The 25084-nt window shown below is 45.7% G+C and overlaps 1 protein-coding gene across 1 annotated transcript in view; it reads left to right on the top strand.

Moving 5' to 3' along the window:
* RRM2B (ribonucleotide reductase regulatory TP53 inducible subunit M2B) overlaps positions 1-25084 on the top strand; it is an 87890-nt gene that overhangs the window by 17978 nt on the left and 44828 nt on the right. The window contains exons 3-4 of the mRNA XM_029591835.1: positions 9558-9674; positions 14036-14169. Coding sequence (XP_029447695.1) covers positions 9558-9674; positions 14036-14169 — 251 coding nt within the window. The remainder of the gene's footprint in view (positions 1-9557; positions 9675-14035; positions 14170-25084) is intronic.

The raw sequence follows: 25084 nt of genomic DNA, 5'->3' as shown, positions 1-25084 counted from the left end.
ACTGTTTCAGCTTGTATCCCGGGAATGGGATAATCCGGAGGCAACTCTTAGGGTCAGCCGCGCTATGGATAAGCTTTACCCTCTCCCTGCGGATTCCTTGGAGCTCCTTAGGGTGCCAAGGGTGGATTCGGCGGTCACTGCCATGGCTAAACATACCACCATTCCCGTAACAGGGGGTACGGCCCTTAAGGATCTTCAGGATCGGAAGCTGGAGACGTTGCTTAAGCGCATCTTTGAGGTTTCGGCTTTGGGAGTACGGGCGGCCGTTTGCAGCTGCATGGTACAAAGGGCTACCCTTCGTTGGGTACAACAGATGTTGACATCTCAAGATCTGCCTCCGGATGAAGCAGAGCAAGCAAACCGTATAGAATCCGCGGTGGCTTACGCCGCGGATGCCTTTTATGACCTCCTCCGCACTTCGGCCCGGTCTATGTCTTCGGCTGTGTCGGCACGGAGGTTACTCTGGCTGCGTCATTGGGCGGCGGACTCTTCCTCCAAGGCCCAACTCGGTTCCTTTCCCTTTCGGGGCAAGTTGTTATTTGGCACCGAGTTAGAAGACCTTATCCGATCTTTGGGGGAGAATAAAGTGTTTAAGTTGCCAGAGGACAAGCCTAGATTTTTTCGCCCTTCGGGTACCTTTCGCGGACGGTTTCGCAGGCAACGCCGTTTTCGCTCGGGAAGGGGGTCCTCTTTTGCTACCCGACAGCCGTCTCCGCGTTCCCAGTCATGGACTCCTTCCTTTCGTGGTAGAAGGCCGGCACGCGCAGGGGCGTCTCATACCTTCGCCACCTCTAAGGCGGCTCAATGAAGGGACGCCGGTCCATTCCTCCGTCCCGGAGGTAGGAGGACGACTCTCTTACTTTCGGGAGGAATGGGCCACAATTACCTCAGACCAATGGGTCCTCGACATTATATCTCACGGCTACGCCCTAGATTTTGCAAGGGCCCCTGCGCGATTTGTTCCTTATCTCTCCCAGCGGTTCTCAGGTAAAGCAACAGCGAATTGCTCAGACCCTGGAGCGATTGCAGGCGCTGGGTGCAATAGTGCCTGTGCCGCCCGCCGAGCAACGCACGGGCCGTTATTCCATCTATTTCATCGTTCCCAAGAAGGAGGGCACATTTCGGCCGATTCTGGATCTCAAGCGAGTCAACAGGGCGTTGCGCATACCGCGGTTTCGGATGGAGACCCTGCGCTCGGTCATAGCGGCGGTACACAAAGGCGAGTATTTGGCTTCCTTAGATCTCACGGAGGCTTACTTGCACATAGGGATACAAGAGTTCCATCAAAGATTTCTGCGCTTTATGGTCCTGGGATCTCACTTCCAGTTTTGTGCTCTTCCGTTCGGTCTGGCGACAGCTCCGAGGGTGTTCACCAAGGTAATGGTGGTGGTGGCGGCGAGTCTTCGGAGAGACGGAGTGTTGGTACACCCGTATTTGGACGATTGGCTCATCCGAGCAAAATCGCGACATCTCTGCGAAGATTCGATTCAGGCAGTCCTTCACCGGCTCCACTCCTTGGGGTGGGTGGTCAATTACACCAAGAGCCATCTGATCCCCTCCCAGAATTTGGAATTTCTGGGCGCCTCGTTCAATATGAAAGTGGGAAAGGTTTCTCTCCCACAGGCAAGGATGGAGCGTCTGATGGCGCACGTTCGCCGTCTCCTCGCCCTTCCCCTGCCTGTGGTATGGGATTACTTACAGGTTCTTGGATATATGGCATCCACACTGGATTTGGTTCCGTGGTCATTTGCGCATATGCGGCCGCTACAGAGGGCGCTTCTGTCTCGTTGGGACCCCAAATCGGAAGAGTTTCAGATACCTTTGCCACTCTTACCCCCAGCGAGGACCAGTCTACAATGGTGGTTGGATCCGGTCCACTTGCTCCAAGGCACCGATTTGGATCCGCCTCAATGGATCATTGTCACGACCGATGCCAGTCTGACGGGCTGGGGAGCAGTCTGTCAGTCTCAGTCCGCTCAGGGACATTGGACGCCTCCTCAGACCAAGTGGTCAATCAATCGTTTGGAAACAAGGGCGGTTCGCCTAGCATTACAGCACTTTCTGCCTTTGATTCGGGACAGAGCAGTTCAGGTTCTGTCCGACAACGCAACCACGGTAGCGTATATAAATCGGCAAGGCGGTACACGGAGTCTACCGGTAGCAACCGAAGCCAGCCAGTTGATGGTGTGGGCAGAGCAGCACCTGTCTCGGATTGCGGCGTCCCACATCGCAGGAGTCGACAACGTTCAAGCAGACTATCTCAGCCGGCAACGACTAGACCCGGGAGAGTGGGAACTATCTCCCGAGGCACTCAGACTCATCTGTCGCCGGTGGGGAACTCCCCGGTTGGACCTCATGGCAACTCGTTTGAATGCCAAGGCAGCTCGCTTCTTCAGTCGCAGAAGGGAACACGGGTCGGAGGGCGTAGACGCGCTAGCTCTTTCCTGGCCTGCGCACGTTCTTCTGTATGTGTTTCCACCGTGGCCGTTGGTGGGGAAAATATTGCGTCGCATAGAATCCCACACGGGACCCGTCATTCTCGTAGCTCCGGAGTGGCCGAGGAGGCCGTGGTTCACCGACCTCATCAATCTAGCGGTGTGCGGCCCCTTGCGGCTCGGTCATCTGCCTCGACTCCTTCGGCAGGGTCCAGTATTTTTCGACCAGGCCAATCGCTTTTGTCTAGCGGCTTGGCTTATGAGAGGCGGCAATTGAGAAGGAAAGGATATTCCGAGTCGGTCATTACTACTCTTCTGCAGGCTCGTAAGCCCTCTACCTCGGTTACTTATGTCAGGGTATGGAAGGTTTTTGACTCCTGGTGTCAGGGTCTGGAAGTGCCGTCGCGGAAGGCTACGATGTCTCATATTCTGACTTTTTTGCAAGAGGGTCTAAAGAAGGGTTTATCCTATAATTCTCTGCGTGTGCAGGTAGCGGCCTTAGGCTGTTACCGCGGTAAACTTGACGGAGTTTCCATTGCCATGCATCCGGACGTTGCACGATTTTTAAAGGGAGTTAAACATTTGCGACCCCCGGTGCGACCTATCTGTCCTTCTTGGAGTTTAAATTTGGTTCTCCGGGGTCTTTGTACTTCTCCGTTTGAGCCTCTACGAAGGGCTACTCTCAAGGATCTCACTCTCAAAACTGTTTTTCTCGTCGCTATTTGTTCAGCTCGCCGAATCTCGGAACTTCAGGCGTTGTCTTGTAGGGAACCTTTTTTCCGTATTTCTAATTTGGGGGTTTCTCTACGTACCGTTCCTTCGTTTTTGCCTAAGGTAGTTTCCGCCTTTCACGTCAACCAGACGGTGGACCTACCGGCATTTGCGGTGGACGGGGCTGAGGCGTCGCGGCAACCGGTACTTCGCAAGTTGGATGTTCGAAGGACGCTCTTGCGGTACCTGGACGTTACCAACCCCTTTCGGTTGTCTGATCATCTGTTTGTCTTGTGGGGTGGTCCAAAGAAGGGAAATAAAGCTTCAAAAACTACGATCGCACGCTGGTTGAAAGAGGCGATTGTGTCTACTTACATTTCCCAAGGTCGCGCCGTTCCGGAGGGTCTTAAGGCTCATTCTCTGCGCTCCCAGGCGGCGTCGTGGGCAGAGAGTGGGTTTATTTCCTCGCAGGAAATTTGCCGAGCGGCTACTGGGAAGACATTGCACACCTTTGCGAGACATTACCGTTTGGACGTGCGCGCTCCGATGGTGGACTCATTCGGCAGTGGTGTGCTTCGTGCGGGACTGTCAGGGTCCCACCCCGTTTAGGGCAGCTTGGGTACCTCCCAGCAGTCTGGACTGATCCTGGTACGTACAGGGAAAGGAAAATTAGGACTTACCTGATAATTTTCATTCCTGTAGTACCAAGGATCAGTCCAGACGCCCGCCCATTTCAGTGAAGAGTGTAGAGTCCCGCAACTGTTGTTTTTTCGTGTTTTTCGGGTTCCGTTTTTTACGGGCACTTGCTTGTTTTCATGGTTTCCTCGTTTTTTCCACATGTTCATATACGTTTCATCTTTATATTGAGCTAGTCACAGAATTTGCCATTGTTTTCTAATTTCATACTGCTTTGTTATGGATTATACTGGAGGATCGCAGGGGGGCGCACCAGGGTATATCAGTGGTGCCTTTTCAGTTTCTCTCTGACTCCATCTGCTGGACGGGAGGCATAACCCAGCAGTCTGGACTGATCCTTGGTACTACAGGAATGAAAATTATCAGGTAAGTCCTAATTTTCCTTTAATTATTAACTCCTTAGAAAACTGTCGTGACATCATTCTTTGAGCTGAGGCAATAGGAGGTAATGAACTGAAAACAGGTGAAGAACAGGCTATGGGCTTGCCGGAGCTTCATATGTTTTGCAGCTTCAATATACATTACATTTTTGGGATTTGTAAGGATTGCAATTAGAAAGATGGCTTCTTCAACAGGTATCTCCACTCTTTCAAGGCCCACCTAATGACAAGAAGTTCTCAGATTTCCACATCATAGTTGTGTTCTGTAGGAGAGAATTTTCAGGAGAGATAATCACATTGGTGGAACCGAGAATCTGGATCAGGCCTTTGAGCTGATACTGCATCTGCACCAACCTCTGAGGCATCTTACACCTAAGATGAAAGGCTTGGCTGGGTCAGGATTGGAGCTGATGTGAAGAATTGCTTCAGCTCTTTAAAGGCTCGATGAGCTTGAGGATTCAAATAATTCTTTGGCGTGCTCTTATAAATAAAGGCAGTAAGTAGAGCCACTACCTTAGAGAGGTTTTGAATGAAGCATCGATAATAGTTAGCAAAGCCCAAAAAATGTTAGAACACCTTGAGACTCACAAGTATCCAGCAATTATGAATTGTAGTTACCGTATGCAGGTCCATCTCAAAACACTTGAGCCAAGATTACATATCTCAAAAAGTGGACTTACTTCTGTTCAAACACACATTTCTCAGACTTGGCATAAAACTGGAGCTGATGAAAACAAGAAAGACCTCTGCTACATGTTGCCTATGAGTGGCCAGGTCTGGGGAGAAAATCAAGATGTCATCAAGATAGACCACTACATACTAAGAGAGGAGGTCTTGAAAAAAAATCATTGGCAAGGGCTTGGAATACAGTAGGAGCATTACAGAGTCCAAAGGGCATGACAGTATATTTGTAGTGACCATCCCAGATATTGAAGGCGTTCTTCCACTCATCGCTCTGTCGGATCCAAATGAGATTATAAGGCCCCCTGCAAATCCAGCATGGTAAAAATCTGGGCACCCTGGAGTCTATTGGAGAGTTCAGAGATTAACAGCAAAGAATAATAATCCTATACTAAGATCTTATTGAGGCCCTGATAACCGATACATGATCTAAGGGAGCCAATTTTCTTTTATATGAAGAAGAATCTTGCACTGGCAGGGGACTTTGATGGTCGAATGAAGCCTCAAGCTAGATTTTCTTGAATATATTCAGACATGGTCTTTGTTTTTGGGCCTGACAAGGGGTATAACCAGCCATGTAGGGATATGGTTCCAGGAAGTAGTTCAGTGGCACAATCATACTTCCAGTGCCTCTAGAGCATCTAGCTTTTTGCTAAAAACAGCTGCAAAAGCATGGTACTCTGTTGGCAAGGCCTGGGGGTATTTCTGCTACAGAGGCCACGAGAGTGGAAGCTGTAGATCTGGGGTCCAGAACAAAAGATGAGAAGCAAGAAGGAGACCAAGAGATAATTTGTCTTGAATGCTAGTCAGTGATTAGTTTATGTAACTGAAGCCATGGTAACCCCAGAAAAATTGTACAAGAAAGCAAATCAGAGCCTAGAATGAAAAGGTTTCAGAGTGCCAGGTACCAACTAGAAGATTCAGGCCCACTGTATGATCTATTGCTCCCCTTCTTGGTTCAGGAGTCTACCATCAGTGGCGACAATGGAGACTGGTGCAAGATTGGGTTTGATAGGAATTCTGTGCTGATGAACAAAATACAGAATAATGAAATTGCCCACTGCCCTGGAATCAATAAGGGCAAGGGTCTCCACTGATCTCATGGCAAACAGAAGGATACTGAGAAACACTGGGCCATATGATTGAGGCACACTTTAATGATGTCCAAAGGCATCTGCTCCTGTGAGACCTAGGTTTATGTAAACAATTTCTAAGTATCCGGGGTCAGCTCAATAGAGCAAAGACCCAGCTGCTTCCTACAATCTCTCCATTTGGGAAAGACGAGTGCCAGTCTGTTCCAGTTCCATAGGCTGCACAAGTAACGGAACAGGATTGATCCCCAGGACTGCAAGATGTATAGGGCTCATGGCGGAAGGCTGGAGCTCTAATTGTCATTCAGAAACATAGGCATCTAGGCATAGATACGAGGATCAAGGGTTCTAGCTCATCCTTGATTAATCTGCTAATCCATTCCAGAAGGCTGCAAAAAGGTCTCATTATTCCAGCCTGTCTCTGCCACAACTGTGCAGAACTCCACTGCATACTGCCCCACAGTAGAGAGGTAGAAACTGAAATCAAGTGCTTTGGTCATCAAAAATGCATTTAAACACTCTGACAAACATCACAGTCAGAGATCAAGGGAACCTGCTTTTTCCAGAGTGGGAAGGCCCAGGCCAGAAACTCCCCAGTCAGTAGCGATATTCTGTATGCACTCTTTACTTATGGTCAGGAAAACATGAGGCCTGCAGGGTAAAGACTATATAGCACTGATTCAGGAATCCCAGGCAGGCTTTTGGATCTCCAGAAAAATGTGGAAGGGTTTCCACCTAGGGGTCCTTATGTGTACTTTCTGTAACTGAAAGGGGTATAGGGACAGAAAATGTAACTTGCAGTGACTATGACTCAAAAGCCCCAGGGAGAAGATTTCAAGTAAACATATTAACTTGCTTATGCAGGCTTACTAAGCATCGGTTCAGCTCCTCCAGGAGCTTATTCTGAGCTACCAAATGCACGGGCAGCTCAGTGAGGTCCATATTGGCCAGAGCCTAATGTGACAATTGTCCTTGAGTTGCCCCAGAAACTAGCGACCTAGTGCCAGAAGCATTGAATCCAGGCCACAGACAGAAGAGGGACTTCCACCTAGGCCAGCCACCTCCAGTGCTAGTGGCTGGTGAGGCATGAGAAGTGGGGGTGGGCCCCAACAAGAACAAGGTGCGAGAGACCTGGAGCAAGACGAGGAACAGGAACAAACCACAAATCCAGGAAGGAGAACAAGCAGGAGCACCAAATGTAGAATCTGAAGATGAAGTCTTCCTGAAGCAGGAATGGAGCCAGAGTATGAGGATGTGAAGGAAGGATCAAACTCTGGTAACTGACTGACTGAGGAATGCCTCAGGATAAATACAAGTCTTATACAGAAAACAAGATTGATGCTGGGGGAATTGAGGCGCACAGAGCTGGGAGGATGGAATAGTCTAAGCATCCCACAGCGCCACCTGCAGGCCGGAGGATCACTCAGCAATGGATCCTTACAGGTTTTACCCCATTGCATGGAGGAACTTATAGTTCTGACTTCTCTATTGCATTACCTTAACAAAACAAGACTACAAGTCCCTGCATGCAGTGGGTTAAAACCAGAACCAGATCAACCTGTCCTAGAAATCTGGAGCCATTTGGCAACCCTGCCATCACCTTGGCCCAAGGAGTAGACAACTTACAGCCTCTGGTTTCATATTCAAAATACCTGCAATTTTTTCACAAACTCCCCCCAAGTTCCTTCTAAAAATGAAATCTGCAATCCACATTAATCAGGCTATTGTGCTGCCTGCTTTTTTCCCAAAGCCGCATGCACACAGAGTAAAATTAGCTCTTTTGTAAAAGATCCTTGGCATACTACTTGAGAACCACTCAACCTCACAATCAAACCTCTCACCTATTCATGCTCTTTCATCCTACTAGGTTGGGAAGACAGTTGCCAAACAAACTTTAATTGGCTATAGCACTATTCTGTGCTGGCTGGTTTACAGACTCTGTCAAGGCTCATCAAATGCAAGCCATTGTAACTTCAGTGGGTCATCTCAGGGCTACATCCATTGAAAACATTTGGAAAACTGTGATTGGTTGTCAGTTCACACCTTCACGTCCCACTACAGCCTGGATGACGTCACAAATAGACACTGTGGACAAGCGGTTTTGTGCAGCCAGTTCCCCTGTAGTCCACTCTCCATTGGTGGTATCCAGGTTGCTTTGTCAGTAATCACTCTGCAGTGCAACCCTCAGCTTGGGACTCCCTATGCATCATGGTTAATGCCTGCTTGTCAACAGAGAAAACAAGTTTGCATACCAGTAAACAGGGTTCTCTGTAGACTGCATGACGAATTAGCCATATTAAATATTCGCCTGCCTCCCTGAAGAGTCAACTACCTCACTAAAGTTTAAGCTCTGAAGAGACAGAGGGATTCATGAGACCGTGCTTACACAGGAACTCCCATGCATGTTCATTAAAGTCTTTATTGAGCTGTGGGAGCTGGCTCTGTGTCGGCGCCATCAGATGATGGCTAATTCATTCTGTTATTTACAGAGGATCATGTTTACAGGAAAGTAAATTTGCTTTTTTTTTTCAGTTACCCGGCTAACTTTAGGTCTGCTATTGTTTCCGACTAGCATTAGATAACTTTACCTGGCTTGTGCTGATATTCAGTGTTAATCAGGTAAATTTCAGCTCACCCGGGAATGCTCCTGCCTTTTTTTTTTTATCCTGCTAAGTTTTTTAGCCAGGTGGTAATCTACTCAGCTAAAATTTAGCTGCTCAGTGGAGAAGAATATTTAAAATTCAGGGGGTGTCCAGCTAAGTCCCAAACTTAGCTATACAGACCCTTTAAAATATTGACCTCTATATATTCTTGCCTATAATGGGGACTCTTAGTGGGAGGGAGTGGCAGACTCCTCTATCCAAGCGAAGAGCAGGTATATTTGCTAGTCCAGATTATAACATGCTCCTGTGGGGTGTAACCCAACAGTCCTTTTCCTATGATTTCAAGGCTTTTCTTCTGGTGGTTACTTGCTCATTTTCTCTCTGGCCCCATGAACTGATGAGAAAGCTGCTACAGGAGTGCAAGGGAGAGAACTAGCAAACTACAAGGGCAGTAACATTTCATAAAAAGTGACGTGTCCCTTGCTAAGGATATATTGTGCTCCTTACACTTGGAAAACATTTCAGCTGTCTATTCTGGAGTTTCTGCTATAAAAGGTGATTTAACCGTGTGGTGCCTGACAGCTGATTCACATAAATGTTCTGTGGAGATTCGGTTCACTGTACAAGATTTTAAAAAATACTTTGAATTGGTCTGTGAGTTGGATTCTGTGCTACTAAGAATCAGCAGTCTTGTGATTCTTATTGGGTATACAGGACATTTGGAAAGTGGGTTTTCCTATTTCTTGACACTGTTTTATCAGAGAATTATAAAGTTTTTTTTTTTAAAAATGATCATTGTTCTCTTCTCTTGTTACCACCTTTCACTAGGGAGCTTAGGGATCTTGCTGAAGAAGTGAGAATTCTGTGATACAGAGCTGTTCAAATCTGTGTATCTGGTGATTGAACAAAGAGAAAAAGTACCTAATTATAATATTATGTTAATCCTCATCTTTTCTTCAGGTAGATTTATCAAAGGATACTGTTCACTGGAACCAACTAAAAGCAGAGGAAAAATATTTTATTTCTCATATCTTGGCGTTTTTTGCAGCTAGTGATGGCATTGTAAATGAAAACTTGGTAAGTCAGGCTTCTTTTAACTGTCACATTGGGTAGTGGATTCCCTTCCTTAGTGTTGCTTTTACACAGTATTAGCCATTGTTTTCTTTGTGTTGCCTTTTTGTTTAAACTATCATCTTTATGTACACACACATATGTATATATACGCAGACGCATATACTTCAAGGTATTCCTGTTAAAAGAACATTCTAGTTCTAAACTTTTTTTTTTCTTGTGGAATCAGTATTTAATTTGCCTATGATCCTTTGACATGGGTGGATGGACATAGACAAGACTTCAGTGCAAGTTAAAATCAAGTAAGGGACAGATCATCAATCTTTTTCTCTTTCAATTATCAATGAAGAGAAATCAAAATCAGGATTCACACATACATATCACAACTTGCTGTTTCAATTTCATTTTCTCACAAAGTCAGATAACACAACTGTGGTAATAAGTCTTCTCTTCATCCACCAAACCAGTCCAGAAATCACTTAGGGCACATGCTACCCTTGCACTAGCCCTGCCTTCCAGGCATTACCGTAATTCAAATTTGATCACATTATGATCACTATTGCCGAGTGGTCCCGCCACTGTTACCTCTCTCACCAAATCCTGCGTTCCACTAAGAATTAGATCTAAAACAGCCCCTTTCTCAGTACCTTAACCAATTGCTTCATAAATCTGTCATTTATTCCTTTAAGGAACCTTATCTCTCATTATTACTGCACTACCAATTTGGTTAGCTTCCCTTATTTCTCTTAGTATCTCATCTGTCTCATGATTTTGGTCAGGTGGATGGTAGTATACTCTTATCGCTATACTCTTCCCCAACGCACATGGGATTTCTACCCATAAAGATTCTATGGTGCTTTTAGTCTCTTGCAGGATCCTTATCCTGTTGGACTCTGTCACACTGGACATAAAACACCACCCCCAACCAAGTTGCTCCTCCCTATCATTGCAATATAATTTGTACCCTGATATGGCACTATCCAATTGGTTCTCATCCTTCCGCCATATCTCTGAAATGCCAGTTAAGTCTATCTCATCATTCGCTACTATACTCTCTAACTCTTCCATCTTATTTCTTAGACTTCTGGCATACAGACATTTGAAAGTGTGTTGTTTGTTGTATTAATAGCCTGCTTTTCAGTTGACAGATATAATTTGGCATCTTTTAGCTCAGGTGATTCTTTACTTACAGGCACATGGACTACTTTTGTTTTTTATTAGAACCTCTCTGTTGGGATGCCCTAACTCTTCTTCTTCCTTAGTATCCTTCAAGGATACCTCTCTCCATACCATGTGCTGCTGAGCGACTGTCTGCTTTCCCCTTTGTTCTAGTTTAAAAGCAGCTTTATCTTCTTTTTACGTCAATCAGTTTTTTATTTTACTAAAAAAAAACAAAACACTTGTACAAGAAGTACGAAACATACATGCTTGAGTATACAATAGTACTAATAAAGATTACTATGTATCATTTCATTCTCCTTGCTTCCCATCCCCCCTTTTTCCCTTTTACCCTCCACTCCCCCTCTTATCCCCCATGTTCCTCAGGCAACTCTGGTATGGTGTAATAGCCAAACATATATCTCCGTTCTTATCTCTCAAAATTCAGTTATTTAAAATTAAACTCCTGGGTCTGTGTGGCAAAGCCAAAATGTAGGGTTCCCAAATCTGCATGAATCTCCGGTGATGCTATGGGGAAGATTGAGCCAGCACTTTGTCCATCTGTAGCAATCTATGGAAATGGTTCCACCGTGCCCAATACATGGGAGGATCCCAGCTCTGCCATTGGAGGAGCATTATCTTTTTCCCCACACATGTAGCCTTTTGTAGAAGCTTACGAGTCCCTTTCCCTCGGATCAATAAGGGTGGAATGTGACCAAACACCACCATTTGCGGCATGGGCGTAATTAATATAATCTAATAACCATGATATGTAGTGTACTATACATCCCCAGTGATCCCTGGTGAGGGGACAACCCCAGAGCATATGTAATAAATCACCAACCTCTGTTTTACTCTTCCCACAGATCTCCGATGGCAGTATATTGAGATGAACTGCTACGGTGGGGAGAGCATAGGCTCTCCACAGAAACTTAAATTGCATTTCTCGAAAGTACATATTGGTAGATATTCCAGATATTTGACTAAAGCCCATTTTAATTATTGCTGCAGTCACAATATTCACTTTCTCTTTATTCCATCGCTCCTCTAATAAAAAGCATTTCAGTATTACGTCCTTTTAACTTTTTATAGTAGTGGGCTAAGGAAGGGCTCTGCCTTTTCTCTAAGGTAAATAGATCCTCTAAAATTAAGAAATTCTTGGATTGTGTGGCAGGTACAGGTAAGGATTTTATGTCCTCTTTTTAAAGGTGAGAGCTGCTGCTTCCCAGTATTTCTCTGTCTACAGCAGATAGTAGAGGTGCTTACCTGTAGTCGACTGGTTTGGTGGACAAATTGCTCCCAGAAGTGGGCAGGTCCCTTGGTGAGGGCTATCCTTTTGGTTGAATAGGGACGAGTAGGGGGGTCAGTGGCCCTTTGTTGCTCTTGTCTTTCACTGACAGTGGTATTGGATCCCTCATTCCCCTGCCCCTTCTCTCTCTCCCTGTACTGCTGGCTGCCTGGATTCTTTGGCTTTCTTTCAGGGAAATGATCCATTTTTCTATGGAGTATTTGTTAAAGCTTATTTTAAAATGATAAAAAAGAGAGAAGATCGTGTTTATAATTTAAGGGACAGTCAGTGTTTGAGCTCCAGAGGAGTGGCTTATCAGGTCAGCAGTCTCCCGCAGTGCGGGGCCGTTGGAGCAATGGAAGAGAGAGGTTAAGTGGCTGCCTTGTGGCAGTGCACAGCCACACAACACATAGGATGGTGGTACCTGCTGAGCAGGGGGAAAATATCCTGCATGTGGGGGTCAGCAATGGATGATCCAAACCTCTGGATTCTGCAAGGCATGATGGGAAGCAGGGAAGGCCAATCAGAGGACGCTGCTCCGCTTTTGGATGCTAAGAATCCTGGGCCTAAAAAGGTGTCTACTGGCACTGATTTGGGCTCTACTGTGGTTGGTCAAAGCACAGGAGCGGTAGCCTTTTTGAGCCTTACTGATCTGGATAGAGAAAGGAGGGAAGACCACCTCTGACCCGCCGACCCCGTCTCCCTTAGAAAGGGGGCGGTAACGTGCTGCGTACAAATGTCTACTACCTGCTCTAACCATTCTCTCCAGAATGTGTGCTTTTAATGCACAATACATTTTTATTTAAGAAAGACTGCAATTCTGGCGTTTCTACATACTCAGGGGCTCCTGTGAGCACTTCTACAATTCCCTCCCGCTCTAAGAGAAAATGGTTGGACCCAGAGATGGACTTTATCTAGAATCAGTGGCATCAGATTGGGTTTGTAGAGATATATATCTCTACAAACCCAACTTCGTCCACACTTATCTGCCAGACCCATCAGAAGCGCCTACAAAGGCACATTAGTCGCAGCTCCTGCCAAATCAACACTAAGAAAAAGAGCACTTTCCACGGCGGGACCAAACCATTGGAATGCGCTACCACCAGACCTACGACTCGAACCCAATCTACCAGAGTTCAAAAAAGGATTAAAAACCTGGCTCTTCAGGCAAGCGTTCCAACTCCCAGAGTGTAACTAGGCACCTCCTCCTGACTTTCAGATCCAACCTTTGCAGGGTGTCTCTAACACCTTGTCACTTAATTGCATACCCGTCCTTGCTTACTCGCATGTCTATTTAACATTCAATATTCACTTTTATATTACCGCTTACTGCAGACCATTTACGCTACTAAAGTTCCTTGTAAAAAGGTGAACACACACATACTATTCAATACACGAATAAGTTTATTTGTTATTATGTTATTATGTTTAAATTTGTTAAATTTTATTGTTACTTTCAATATTCCCTGAAATAATGTTCAATGGTTGATTAGTTATTGTTCTGTGTTCCATGTAAAAAAACCCCGGTCTAACCCCAAGACCAGGGCAACCTTTTCGTTACTTGTAAACCGGATTGATTTGTATTGCATACAGGAATTCTGGTATATAAAAATAAAAAATAAATAAATCAGCAAAGGATAATTTAGAAGGATGATCTGGGGGACTTCCAGAAGGGTCAGAGCTGGAACTGGATGGTCTAGCATATGGCATGTTATGGCCTGGTTTTTTACCAAAGGGTACTGGAGCTAGGACACCCATGGTAATTGGCAGATTTTACCACACTTTAATTCATAGATCTTATAATGCACAACTTATTAATTGTTTTGAAAATAGTTGACAGTCTGGCTCATGGCAGTGATGAAGAAAGCCAACCTCTCATTGCTCTTTCTCTGTTATTGTATTAACATCCATTCCTCTGCAGGTACAACGTTTCAGCCAGGAGGTGCAGATCCCTGAGGCTCGGTGTTTTTATGGATTTCAGATCCTCATTGAGAACGTTCACTCTGAGATGTACAGCCTGCTTATAGAGACCTACATCAAAGATTCTCAAACACGGTAATGCTGTTTTAAATTAGCATTTTATGTTTCAGGGGGTGTGTGGTTGTGTTTGTTTTTATTTGTGTTTTGTAGTTCTGGATTCTTTTTGTTTAGTGTTTATTTTATGTTGTACTTTTTTTAATGCTTGTATATCGCCTTGAGCTTCCCAGAAAGATGATTCAAAGTTTAAATAAATAAATAATCATTGCTTTCTTTCACAATAACTGCTTTTAAGCTTTAGAAACCCAGCAGTTGGTAACAAAGACCACCAATCCTATCCAGTCTGTCTGTTCCTTTTTACTTACTGCCAGCTCGTTTTATTTGCTCTGACCCAGAGGCACTGAACTCTCGCTAGTCTTACTAAGTAGTGAGAAAATTGTGAAGGAATCTTGTTTAAATCTGCTTTTGCCTTGTTAATCCGCAGTTATAAATTTTTGCCTTGACTTTTTGCTTTTAAATAGCTTTAAATGTGTATCAGAGTTTGGGCTGGTCCCTGGCAGTTTTGCTGCAGGGCTATTTATTTTTAGAATACTTTGAATCAGAGCTGGCAGCTATAGACTGAAAACTCCATATAGCTTAAAGGTACTGGGTAATTAGGGCTCGTTTTGGGGCTGATACAATATAGTGCGCTCAGCTTAGCGCCCAGCTTGACGCACGGTTGGACACGCGTCTTGGACGCGCTAGAATAACTCCCGATGCATAATGGGATTAGCACAATCAAAACGCTCATCCAAACAAGCACATAGCTAATAGCACTCATCACATGTAAACGCCATATACATGAGGCTATTAGCTGTTACCGCCAATGGAAAAAATTGCCGTGTGCCTGATGCACACTTCTTAATACAGAAAATTTAACGCCAGCCCCAGAGCTGCTTTCTGTGGTTCCTCCATATTTGTTTATCTATTTATTTATTTATTTAAAAATGTTTGTATACCACTTTTACAAACAAAGTAGATCAAAACGGTTTACAGAGATAGTATACACATATAATTAAAACACAAACAAACCAGAGTAAAAATAAACGTCAAAATATCTGTATGATAAAATAAAAAACAAGTAAAACAAAAGTTGAAAAGAGGGTTACTTGCAACTTAGTATTGCGACGAAAAAATAAAAAGGCTTGCTGTAAAAAAAAAATATATATAAAAAAATTGGGGGGCACACAATATTGCAATACATGTATATCGTGCGTGTGTATTGTGACAGTAAATTAGCTGCCATGGGATAAAACGGATGTCCATTTTCGTAACCCACACACATAATACATCTCCTGGGCGCCCAATGCTAAGGACACGCTACAGACGCACAATTTATCCCTAGCATGTCCTTTTTGGTGCGACAGCTCATTTGATTACTGCATCGAGCGCCCAGGAGAGGTGGATGTCTGCACGTGAAAAGTTTGGACATGTTTTATTGTGCATGATGAGCTCTCTACACTCTTATTAAATATTAAGAAAAGGTTAACAGCTAAAAGGTATCTTCTTATATACATCCTCCCTAATTAGAGAGGTGTGGGGGATGGACTTTCCTTTCCTGCAAAGTGTCTCATTTGCATAATGTGGTACCTGCCTTTCCTTGTACGTACCCAAATCAGTCCAGAATCCTGGGTTTTGCCTCCCTGCCAGCAGATGGAGACAGAGAAAGTTTCACTGACACTGAACATAACCCAGTGTGTCACCTGCAGTCCCTCAGCATTTTTCTGTCTCCAGCAGATGGTAGATGGTGTAAAACCTGCAGTTCTGCAGTCAGGAGACTGTTTTGGATTTATGAGCCTTTCTCCCAGGGGGTTTGAGTCCTAGCGGGTCCTTCCCTGTCTGGTTGAGGTGGACAAGCTGGGAGTTGGTGACCCTTTTTTACGCTTGCTCCTTTCTTCCGTGGGGTGTAAATATGATGGTCCAGATCCCTCCCCTTCACGAGGCTGCTGAGGCAGCTATAGGCTCAGGGCAGTTTTCTTTTAGTCTGTCCCTTTTTTAATTTGGCTGGTTTTTTTTCTGCTAGCAGCTCTGTGTTCCATTCTAGGGAACAGGTATTGTAAGTTTGGTAAAGTTTTGAAGATAAGGTCTGTGGTTTTTTTCTGATCTGCCATGTGGCCTGCGCTCCTGGAACCTGAACCTCTGCACCAAAGGAAAGTATTGGTTTCTATGTACCGTATTTCCACGCATATAACCCGCGGGTAATGTGCGTTTTTACCTACCCCGCATGCCCCCCGCGGGGTATAAACGTGGGCGGGTTATCCAGAAAAAATTTTACAACCAATAAAGTTTCCCGACTCTGAATAGGCTGCAGCTGAGAGGAGTCCGTCCTATCCCTGCGCCCGGCCGCTTCCTGATTGGTCGCGTGTTAAATCTAGGCCGCAGGCGGGTGGGCGCTTGTTCCAGGCGGCGGCGGGGGCGGGTGGACGCGCGTTAGTTCGAGACGGCCGGCGGGTGGTCGCGTGTTAAATCTAGGCCGGGTCGCACAGGCGCGCATTCATTCACTGCCGGTGGGGGCAGCCCCCACCGGCAGTGAATGAATGCGCGCCGAAAGCAGCTTGTTCCAGGCGGCGGTGGCGGGTGGACGCGCGTTAGTTCGAGGCGGGTGGTCGCGTGTTAAATCTAGGCCGGGTCGCTCAAGGCAATCTAGGCCGGGTCGCTCAAGGCAGTCACATGCCGTGACGTCACGGCATGTGACTGCCTTGAGCATCGAATCGCAGGGGTCGCATTCATTCACTGCCGGTGGGGGCTGGGGCAGCCCCCACCGGCAGTGAATGAATTCATTCATCCAGGCGGAGGAGCCGGCTGCTTTCAGCTGCCGCTGCCGGCTGCTTTCGGCGCTCAAGGCAGTAGCGGCGAAAGCAGCCGGCTCCTCCGCCTGGATGAATGAATGCGACCCCTGCGATTCGATGCTCAAGGCAGTCACATGCCGTGACGTCACGGCATGTGACTGCCTTGAGCGACCCGGCCTAGATTGCCTTGAGCGACCCGGCCTAGATTAACACGCGACCACCCGCCTCGAACTAACGCGCGTCCACCCGCCACCGCCGCCTGGAACAAGCTGCTTTCGGCGCGCATTCATTCACTGCCGGTGGGGGCTGCCGCAGCCCCCACCGGCAGTGAATGAATGCGCGCCTGTGCGACCCGGCCTAGATTTAACACGCGACCACCCGCCGGCCGTCTCGAACTAACGCGCGTCCACCCGCCCCCGCCTGGAACAAGCGCCCACCCGCCCGCGGCCTAGATTTAACACGCGACCACCCGGCTCCCGCCGCCCGCCTGGACCCACGCGGCCCTCCGACAGGTATTTAAAAATTTATTTTTTTTTTGAATTGCGGGTTATATGAGGAGGCGGGGTATATTAAAACTTTTTTTCATAAATCTTGAAAACCTGCGGGTTATGTGTGTGGGCGGGTTATATACGTGGGCGGGTTATTGTCGTGGAAATACGGTATTTTTATTTGTTCTCAGAAAGTAAAAAAAATAAGGAACAAGAAACTAGATAGAGGAATCTGTGCAGCAGTGAAGTTCCGGAAGGGAGCTCAGCGATGAGGTTTTTCAGCAGCTTCTCTGCCTGCGGAGGAGACCAGGTGTTGGCTCCGGGTCACTGAGGGTCTGTCCCCTTGCTTGTTGAGGTGCTGGTAGTACCGCGGGTGCGAGGAGGAACAGCATGTGCGGCAAAAGCGGCATAGCATTTGGGTGGTCTGCATCAAGCATGACTGCACCGGTAGAACTAGCCTCACGGATGACTGGGTTTAGCGCTGAGGCTTTCCCCATCAGCGTGGAAATGGCAGCCATTTTCGATTCCCTAGCAGGTCGGCAGGAGAGGCAGGGGAATCCCTCTTCAACTATCGCTGGTAGTTCCCTGTCCCATAGAGGTGCAGAGAGGCACTTGCACCGAGGAGTAGAGGTCTTCTGGTTTTAATTTGCTTATGCGCAAAATGTGTTTCGCGAGACGCGGACTCTTGACCCCAGTCTCCATGAATTCTCGGCCAGTCAGAAGGCCTAAGCTGTTTTCAGTACTGGATTTTAAATGGATCCGGGCCTAAACATGCTGAAAGTGCCGGCAGGTTTTACTTAGCCATGTGGTAGACCATTGAAGCTGTTCTTTTCTCGTGTGCGTAGGCATGCGCGCATTCTCACCGTGTGGCAGTTGCATGTGCTGGGACCTGGGCGCATCAGGCCACGGCCTAGATTTGATCCTGTATGTCTGCGTCCTAGACTTGAGCGCATATTTGTGCAAGTACTTGGCGTGTACGACCATGGCCTATACGAGCGTGTATTTGTGCATGTACTTGTGCGTGTAAGACCGCGACATAGTCTTGAGCGCGTATTTGTATGCATTCTGGAGGGGGGTGCATGTATGCCGAGGTGACATTGGTGAGTGTATAGGAGGCCGCCTGCAGCCGAAGTTCAGGAGAGGCGCCAGGGATGAACAGGTCCAAGCGCCTTACTATCTGTGAGGCTTGCCGTCTGATAGCAATAAAGTCCTCACATTCTTTCCGTTTGCGTCAGTGCTGTTCAGATGCTCATAGTGATTTTGACTACTACAGCTTTTGCCCATGTTGGGTCATCCCCTTGGCCTATGGTGTCTCTGGAGAGGGAATGGAGTGGGAGGCGAGGCAATTGTCAGTTCTTCCTTGTTCCCGAGGGCAGAAGCTTCCCTGAGAGAGGTTGGAGAGAGCAAGGTTGGGCCTTGGACTCTGGTATAGATCCATCCTCCTCCTCCTGGGTGAAATGTTTCTAGGGCCTGCAGACCTTTCTGCAGGAGTGTTCAGCGAAGGCAAAGCAACCTACTATGTAGGGATCGTGTTCTCGGGCCTCTTCGTTTATGGTGGGAAAACGCTGCAGGGAGGCTGTCCCTGGTAATGTTCAGGGGGTGTGAATCATGAGACATTGGAGGATTCCGATGGGGAACTGGCTTTCTCACTTCTAGAAGAGGGAGAAATTGCATATGATTGAGAACTGCTTTGGACTCTGCTCAGATTTTTCTTTTTTTTCACAGAGATGTCTTGCTGAGTTTGTTGGCTCGGACCCTGAACACGCTTAGTGTGGCTGGAAGTCAATTTTAAGTTAAGCGTCCTATTTCTTTTCCCCACTGTATCCAATTCAAGAAATATTGGGATTAAATAAGGTAAATACAGCTCTCAAGGTTTCCTGTTTCCACGTGGAAACTCTGAGGTCTGTCATAATGGCGGTCCACAAGGGGGAAAGTTCTTGGCATCTCTCGCCTTGATAGAGGCATATCTGCACATTGTCATCAGGCCAGAGCACCAGAATTTCCTGAGGATCATGGTCCTAAGGGAACATTTTCGGTTTCGAGCCCTTCCCTTCGGCTGGCGATGGCTCCACATACCCTCACCAAGATGATGGTGGTGGGGACAGCCGATTTGCAAAAGGAGGGTTTGTTGGTGTATCCATATCTGGATGACTGGCTTATTCATGTGAAATCAAATGACCTCTGTCAACAATCAGTACAAAAAGCACTGATGCGCTTGAAGTCTCTAGGATGAGTGGTAAACCTAGCAACAAGCCATTTAGTCCTCTTACAAACTTTGGAGTATTTGGGAGCTCAGTTCAACACACTAGCAGAGAGAGTGCTGAAATTGCAGAGTCAGATTAGGCTTCTGCTAGAGCTTTCAGCGCCCAGGGTCTAGAACTATTTACAGATCTGGGTTCTATGGCATCAACATTGGAGTTAATGCTTTGGGCATTCGCACATATGTGACCTATGCAGGGAGCTCTTCTCCCACTGGAATCCAGTATTGGAAGAGTTTCCTCTTCTTCGGGAAGCCAGGGACAGTCTTTTTTGTTGTGCTTACTTGCACCAGTCTCGAGTATGGTGTGAAATTGGAGATTCTGAAGTGGATAATAGTCACCACCGATGCAAGTCTCTCTGGATGGAGGGCGGTGTGGCAAGATCAATCGACACAGGGCCAATGATCGAAAAAGGAGGCCTCATGGCCTAATAATCGGTTAGAGATGAGCGTTGCATTTCACGTTGCCTGTCTATCAAGGTTATGTGGCCTTCCAGTACGGATCCTATCAGATAATGCGACAACAGTGGACTACATCAACCATCAAGGTAGAACCAAGAATCAGGCAGCGGCTTAAGAGGCCAGGGAGTTGATTCTCTGGGAAAAACAGCACTTGGAGCAGCTGGCAGTGTCTCACATCACCAGAGTGAACTACATTCAGGCAGATTTTATCAGTCAGAGAAAGTTAGACCCCAGGGAATGGGTGCTGTCTGAGGCAGTGATGTGCCTCATTCACAGAAGATGGGAATATCCCAACCAAAGAGAACACCAAGGTGTCACGGCTTTACAGTTGCTGAACAGAACATGGTACAAAGAAATCAGAGCTCTGGTGCTGCCGTGGATTCGAGGGATTCTTCTTTGTCTTCCCTCCCATGGACAATCCTTTTGGTACATATTTTGATTTAAACAGAATATAAACATTTAAAAAATAAATAAATATAAGGTATTATGGCGGATAGAGAAACATCCAGATAACGTGGTCCCTGGTAGTTCCAAAGTGGCCACATCGACCATGCTTCTCAGATGTGATCAACATGGCCTGAGGTTCGGCTGTTGGTTGACTGTTTTCCACCAGGGCCCAATATTTGTGGGTCAGATGGTTTCTGTCTCGCGGCTTCGCTTCTGAGAGGAGACAACTGAGATGGAGGGGATATTCCAAAGCAATTATTTCCACCTTCTACATCCTTGACATATGTGCGAATTTGGAGAATCTTCGAGTCCTGGTCTGCTGTTTATGGAGTGCAGCCTCAGTCTATTTAGGCTATGGTGTCGCATATTTTGGCTTTTCTACAGAAAGGTTCTAGTCAAGGGACTAGCCTTTAACTCTGTGTGTCCAGGTAGCGATATTGGGCTGTCTCTGGGGTAAGGTGCAAGGGGTATCCTCTGTCCGCACATCTAGATGCTATACGATTCCTTCAGGGAGCTAAGAACTTATCCTCAGGTGCGGAACATTTGTCCATCTTGGAATCTGAATCTAGTCCTTGGAGGATTGTGTGAGGCTTTGTTTGAACCACTAAAGAGAATTATGGTTCAAGACTTGACTGTTAAAGTGGTTTTCTTGGTTGCTATTTGTTCAGCCAGCAGAATTTCAGAGCTCGAGGTGCTGTCGTGTCTCTTACATCAGATGTCTGATTCAGGGGTATCTTTATGCATGGGGCCTTCTTTTCTACCTGAGATAGTCTCGGCGTTCCATCTTAGACAGTAGAGCTTCCAGCTTTTATGGATTTGGATTACTCTGTGCCTCATACAGGGAGCTTAGGCTCTTAGATTGGAGGCATGCGTTATTGAGGTATCTAAAGGTCACTTATGATTTCCATAGATCGCATCTCCTCTTTGTAGATCTTATCATGTTTTTGTACTGTGGAGTGGTCCAGAGAAGGGAAATAAGTCATCTAAGGCTACAATTGTGTGGTGGCTGAAGGAAGCAATCTAGTCGACTTACATTTCTAAAGGGTGCCAGCTGCTGGGGGGTTTAGGGGCGTACTTGTCAAGTTCTCAGGTGACTTCCTGTGCTGAGTCACATCAGGTGTTTCTGCATGAAATTTGCTGGGTAGCTACTGGGAAGTCGTTGCCCACTTTTGCTAGGCATTATCGCTTGGATGTTGGGGTTCTGGCTTCCAAGTGCTTTAGTGAGTGTGTTCTACGAGTGGAACACTCCACATCCCATCCGACTTAAGGCAAGCTTAGGTACATCCCAGGAATCTGGACTAATCTGGGTACAAACAGAGAAAGGAAAGTTGGTTCATGCCTGCTAATTTTCGTTCCTATAGTACCACAGATCAGTCCAGAGACCTGCCCATTTACTGGGGGGTGAAGAGTCCACCGCTCGTACTGTTGCTTTGTATATAGTACGGAGTTGTTGGAGGTTTTCAGTGCTGATTGCTTATGTTAAATTTGGGAAACAAATTTTCCGTTGCCTTTTTGGGCAACTTCACTGTCTTCCGGTTCATTGGAGGGGTGCGACTTTGCTTAGAAGCTTGCTTAGAAATTTATGGTTGTTGCTGTCATTTGGCTTGGGTACAGGTCAATACTGAGGGACTGCAGGTGGCACACTGGGTTATGTACAGTGTCAAAGAAACTTTCTCTGTCTCCATCTGCTGGCAGGGAGGCAAAACCCAGGAGTCTGGACTGATCTGTGGTACTACAGCAACAAAAATTAGCAGGTAAGAACCAATTTTCTTATATATAAACCCCACAAATTTATTCACCTGAATAAGCAGGTATACCTGAAATTCCCACTGCCAACCAGGAACCCATCTAGCTATAAGAAGAGGTAGCTTAGGGGCCAGTATAACCCCAAAACCATCTATGGAATTAGAAGAAAGTTTATTTACTTAAAAAGAAATTGACATTACAGAGAAAGGAAAGCTCATCTCCCTCAATTAGCGGGGGTGTATATAAGAGGATATGGCAGCGAGGTGGGTGAGAATATAAGCTAATTTTCATTCAAAGCAATTTAAAATTAAAAAGTCAAGGCGGATACCACTGATATACCAGGGTACAAATTTATATTGCAATAATAGGATGAATCACATTGGTGGAGGGGCATGGTACTATATGTTAGAGGGCATAGAGTCAAACAGGATAAAAATTCTACAGGAAATGAAATGCACTGTAGAATCTTTATGGGTAGAAATTCCATGTGAGAGGGTATAGAATAACAGTGGAGGTGTTCTATCATCCACCTGGCCAGAATAAACAGACAATAAAATGCTAACAGTAATTATGGAAGATTACAAAAGTAGCAAGACAGTAATGGGTGATTTCAATTACTCAAGTATTAACTGGGTAAATGACACATCAGGACAAACTAAGGAAACAAACGTTCTACATGAAATAAATGACTGCTTCATGGAGCAGCTGGTACAAGAATAGACAAGGGAGGGGAAGCTTTTTTAGACCTAATCTTTAGTGAAACACTTGATCATAACATGATCAAATTTGAAAACTAGAGAGAGGCATTAAATCTACTGTCATAGCATTTAACTTTCAAAAGGGAGATTATGAGAAAATGAGAAAAATGATCAGGAAAAAACTGAAAGGACAGCTGCAAAGGTCAAGAGTTTACATCAGACATGTAGGATGTTGTTTCAAAATACTATCTTGGAAGATCAGACCAGATGTATTCCATGCATTAAAAAAGGTGGAAGGAAAGCCAAATGACCGCTGACAAAGGTGAAATGAGAGAAATTATTTTAGCCAAGAGAACATCTTTCAAAAAAAATTTAAAGGGATCTGAATGAAGAAAACAAGAAACAGCATAAGCATTGACATGTTAGATGTAAAACATGGATAAGGAAGGCAAAGACAGTATTTGAAATGAAGTTTGTTCTGGAAGCAAAAACTCATAATAAAAACTTTCAAATGCATTCAAAGCAAAAGGCCTGCGAGGGAGTCAGACCATTAGATGATCAAGGGTAAAAGGGACGCTAAGTGAAGACAAGGTCATAGCAGAGAGATTAAATGAATTTTTTTGCTTTGGTCTTTACTGAGGAAGATGTAAAGCATACACCCAAGTGAGAAGTGATATTTAAAGGTGATGATTCAGAGAAATTGAAACAAATCTCAGTGAACCTGGAAGATATTCTAGGGCAAATTGACAAAGTAAAGAGTAGCAAATCACGTGGTATACATCGCAGAGTGCTGAAAAATAAAAAATGAAAGTACAGCTCTACGGTTAGTAATCTGTAAACTGACATTAACAATCAGCTATGGTACCTGAAGATTGAAGAGTGGCCAATGTAATGCCGGTTATTAAAAAAGGGTCTGGGGATATCTGGGAAACTACAGACCGGTGAGCCTGACATCAGTGCTGGGAAAAATGGTTAAAACTATTCTAAAGAGCAAAATTACTGAACATATGGATGGCCTGTGACGCAGGGGGGTTTCCAAAGCAACAAGCGGCAACGCCATCAGGCCTCCTCTAGTTCCCTCCCAGTTCGCTGCAATTAAGGAGGGACTGGGAGGGAACTTTCCTACACCTAACTCTATCCTTCCTCCCTCTCCTCCCTCCTCCCGCCCCCTAAACCTACCCTAACTATCCCTAACTTTTTATTTTGAACAAGAGGGTCTGCAGTTGTAAGGACCATACAGGAGAAGGCAGAAGCCCCCCCCCCCTAAAAAAAATATCAACAATTACTGTTAGGGGATTCCATAGTGAGGGATATAGAGTTGGGAGAAAATCAATGCAGGAGCGTGTAAAATCCTGCATTTGGGATACAAAACTGTTAACCATATAGAAATTAGAAAGACAAGAAATGGAAAAGAGATATTTGGGAGTAATCATCTTAGATGACATCAAGGTAATAAATCAACTGGAAAAAATAACAGTATGCACCACTACATAAGTAGAGATCTTAAGGCCCTATCTTGAGTATTCTGTTCAGTTCCGAAAGCCATACCATCATACGGAGATTAAGAAGATGAAGATAGACTACTAAAACCTACAATGAAATGCTTAAGACACTCAAAATATAGTTGTTGGAGGAAAGAAGTGGTGGGGAAGGAGGGTCATGAAGTTGCAAGGAAACATCAGAAAATATCTCTGTGAGGGTGGTAGATGCCTGGAAAAACCGACCAGCAGAGATAGTGGCTATTAGAACTGAGACACAATTTACATATTCTTGGGACAGATATAGAATGCACTGGCAGTGGCAAGTGGGAGCATGACAGATGGGAAAAAAAAATGGAGGGGGTTTGTATGCTTGCTCCTTTCTGGTGGTCCAGAAAGGAGATTACATTGCTAAGTGGTCAGAAAGGAAGTGCCACTGATTCAAGCTTGGTAAAATCTTAAGAGTGGTAGAGCTACATTGGGTTGCCATAGTTAAGCCATAAATATCCTGGGGAAATCTGTACCGAGTGGCAGTTACACCCCTAAGAGCTTGTTGTATGGCTGCGTTGGGCTTCCAAGAAGGCTGGGA

This window comes from Rhinatrema bivittatum, chromosome 2 (genome assembly GCF_901001135.1).
Source record: "Rhinatrema bivittatum chromosome 2, aRhiBiv1.1, whole genome shotgun sequence".
NCBI classification, from domain to species: Eukaryota; Metazoa; Chordata; class Amphibia; order Gymnophiona; family Rhinatrematidae; genus Rhinatrema; species Rhinatrema bivittatum.
Note: the sequence above shows the minus strand (reverse complement) of the source record. Positions and strands in the feature narration are given on the sequence as shown.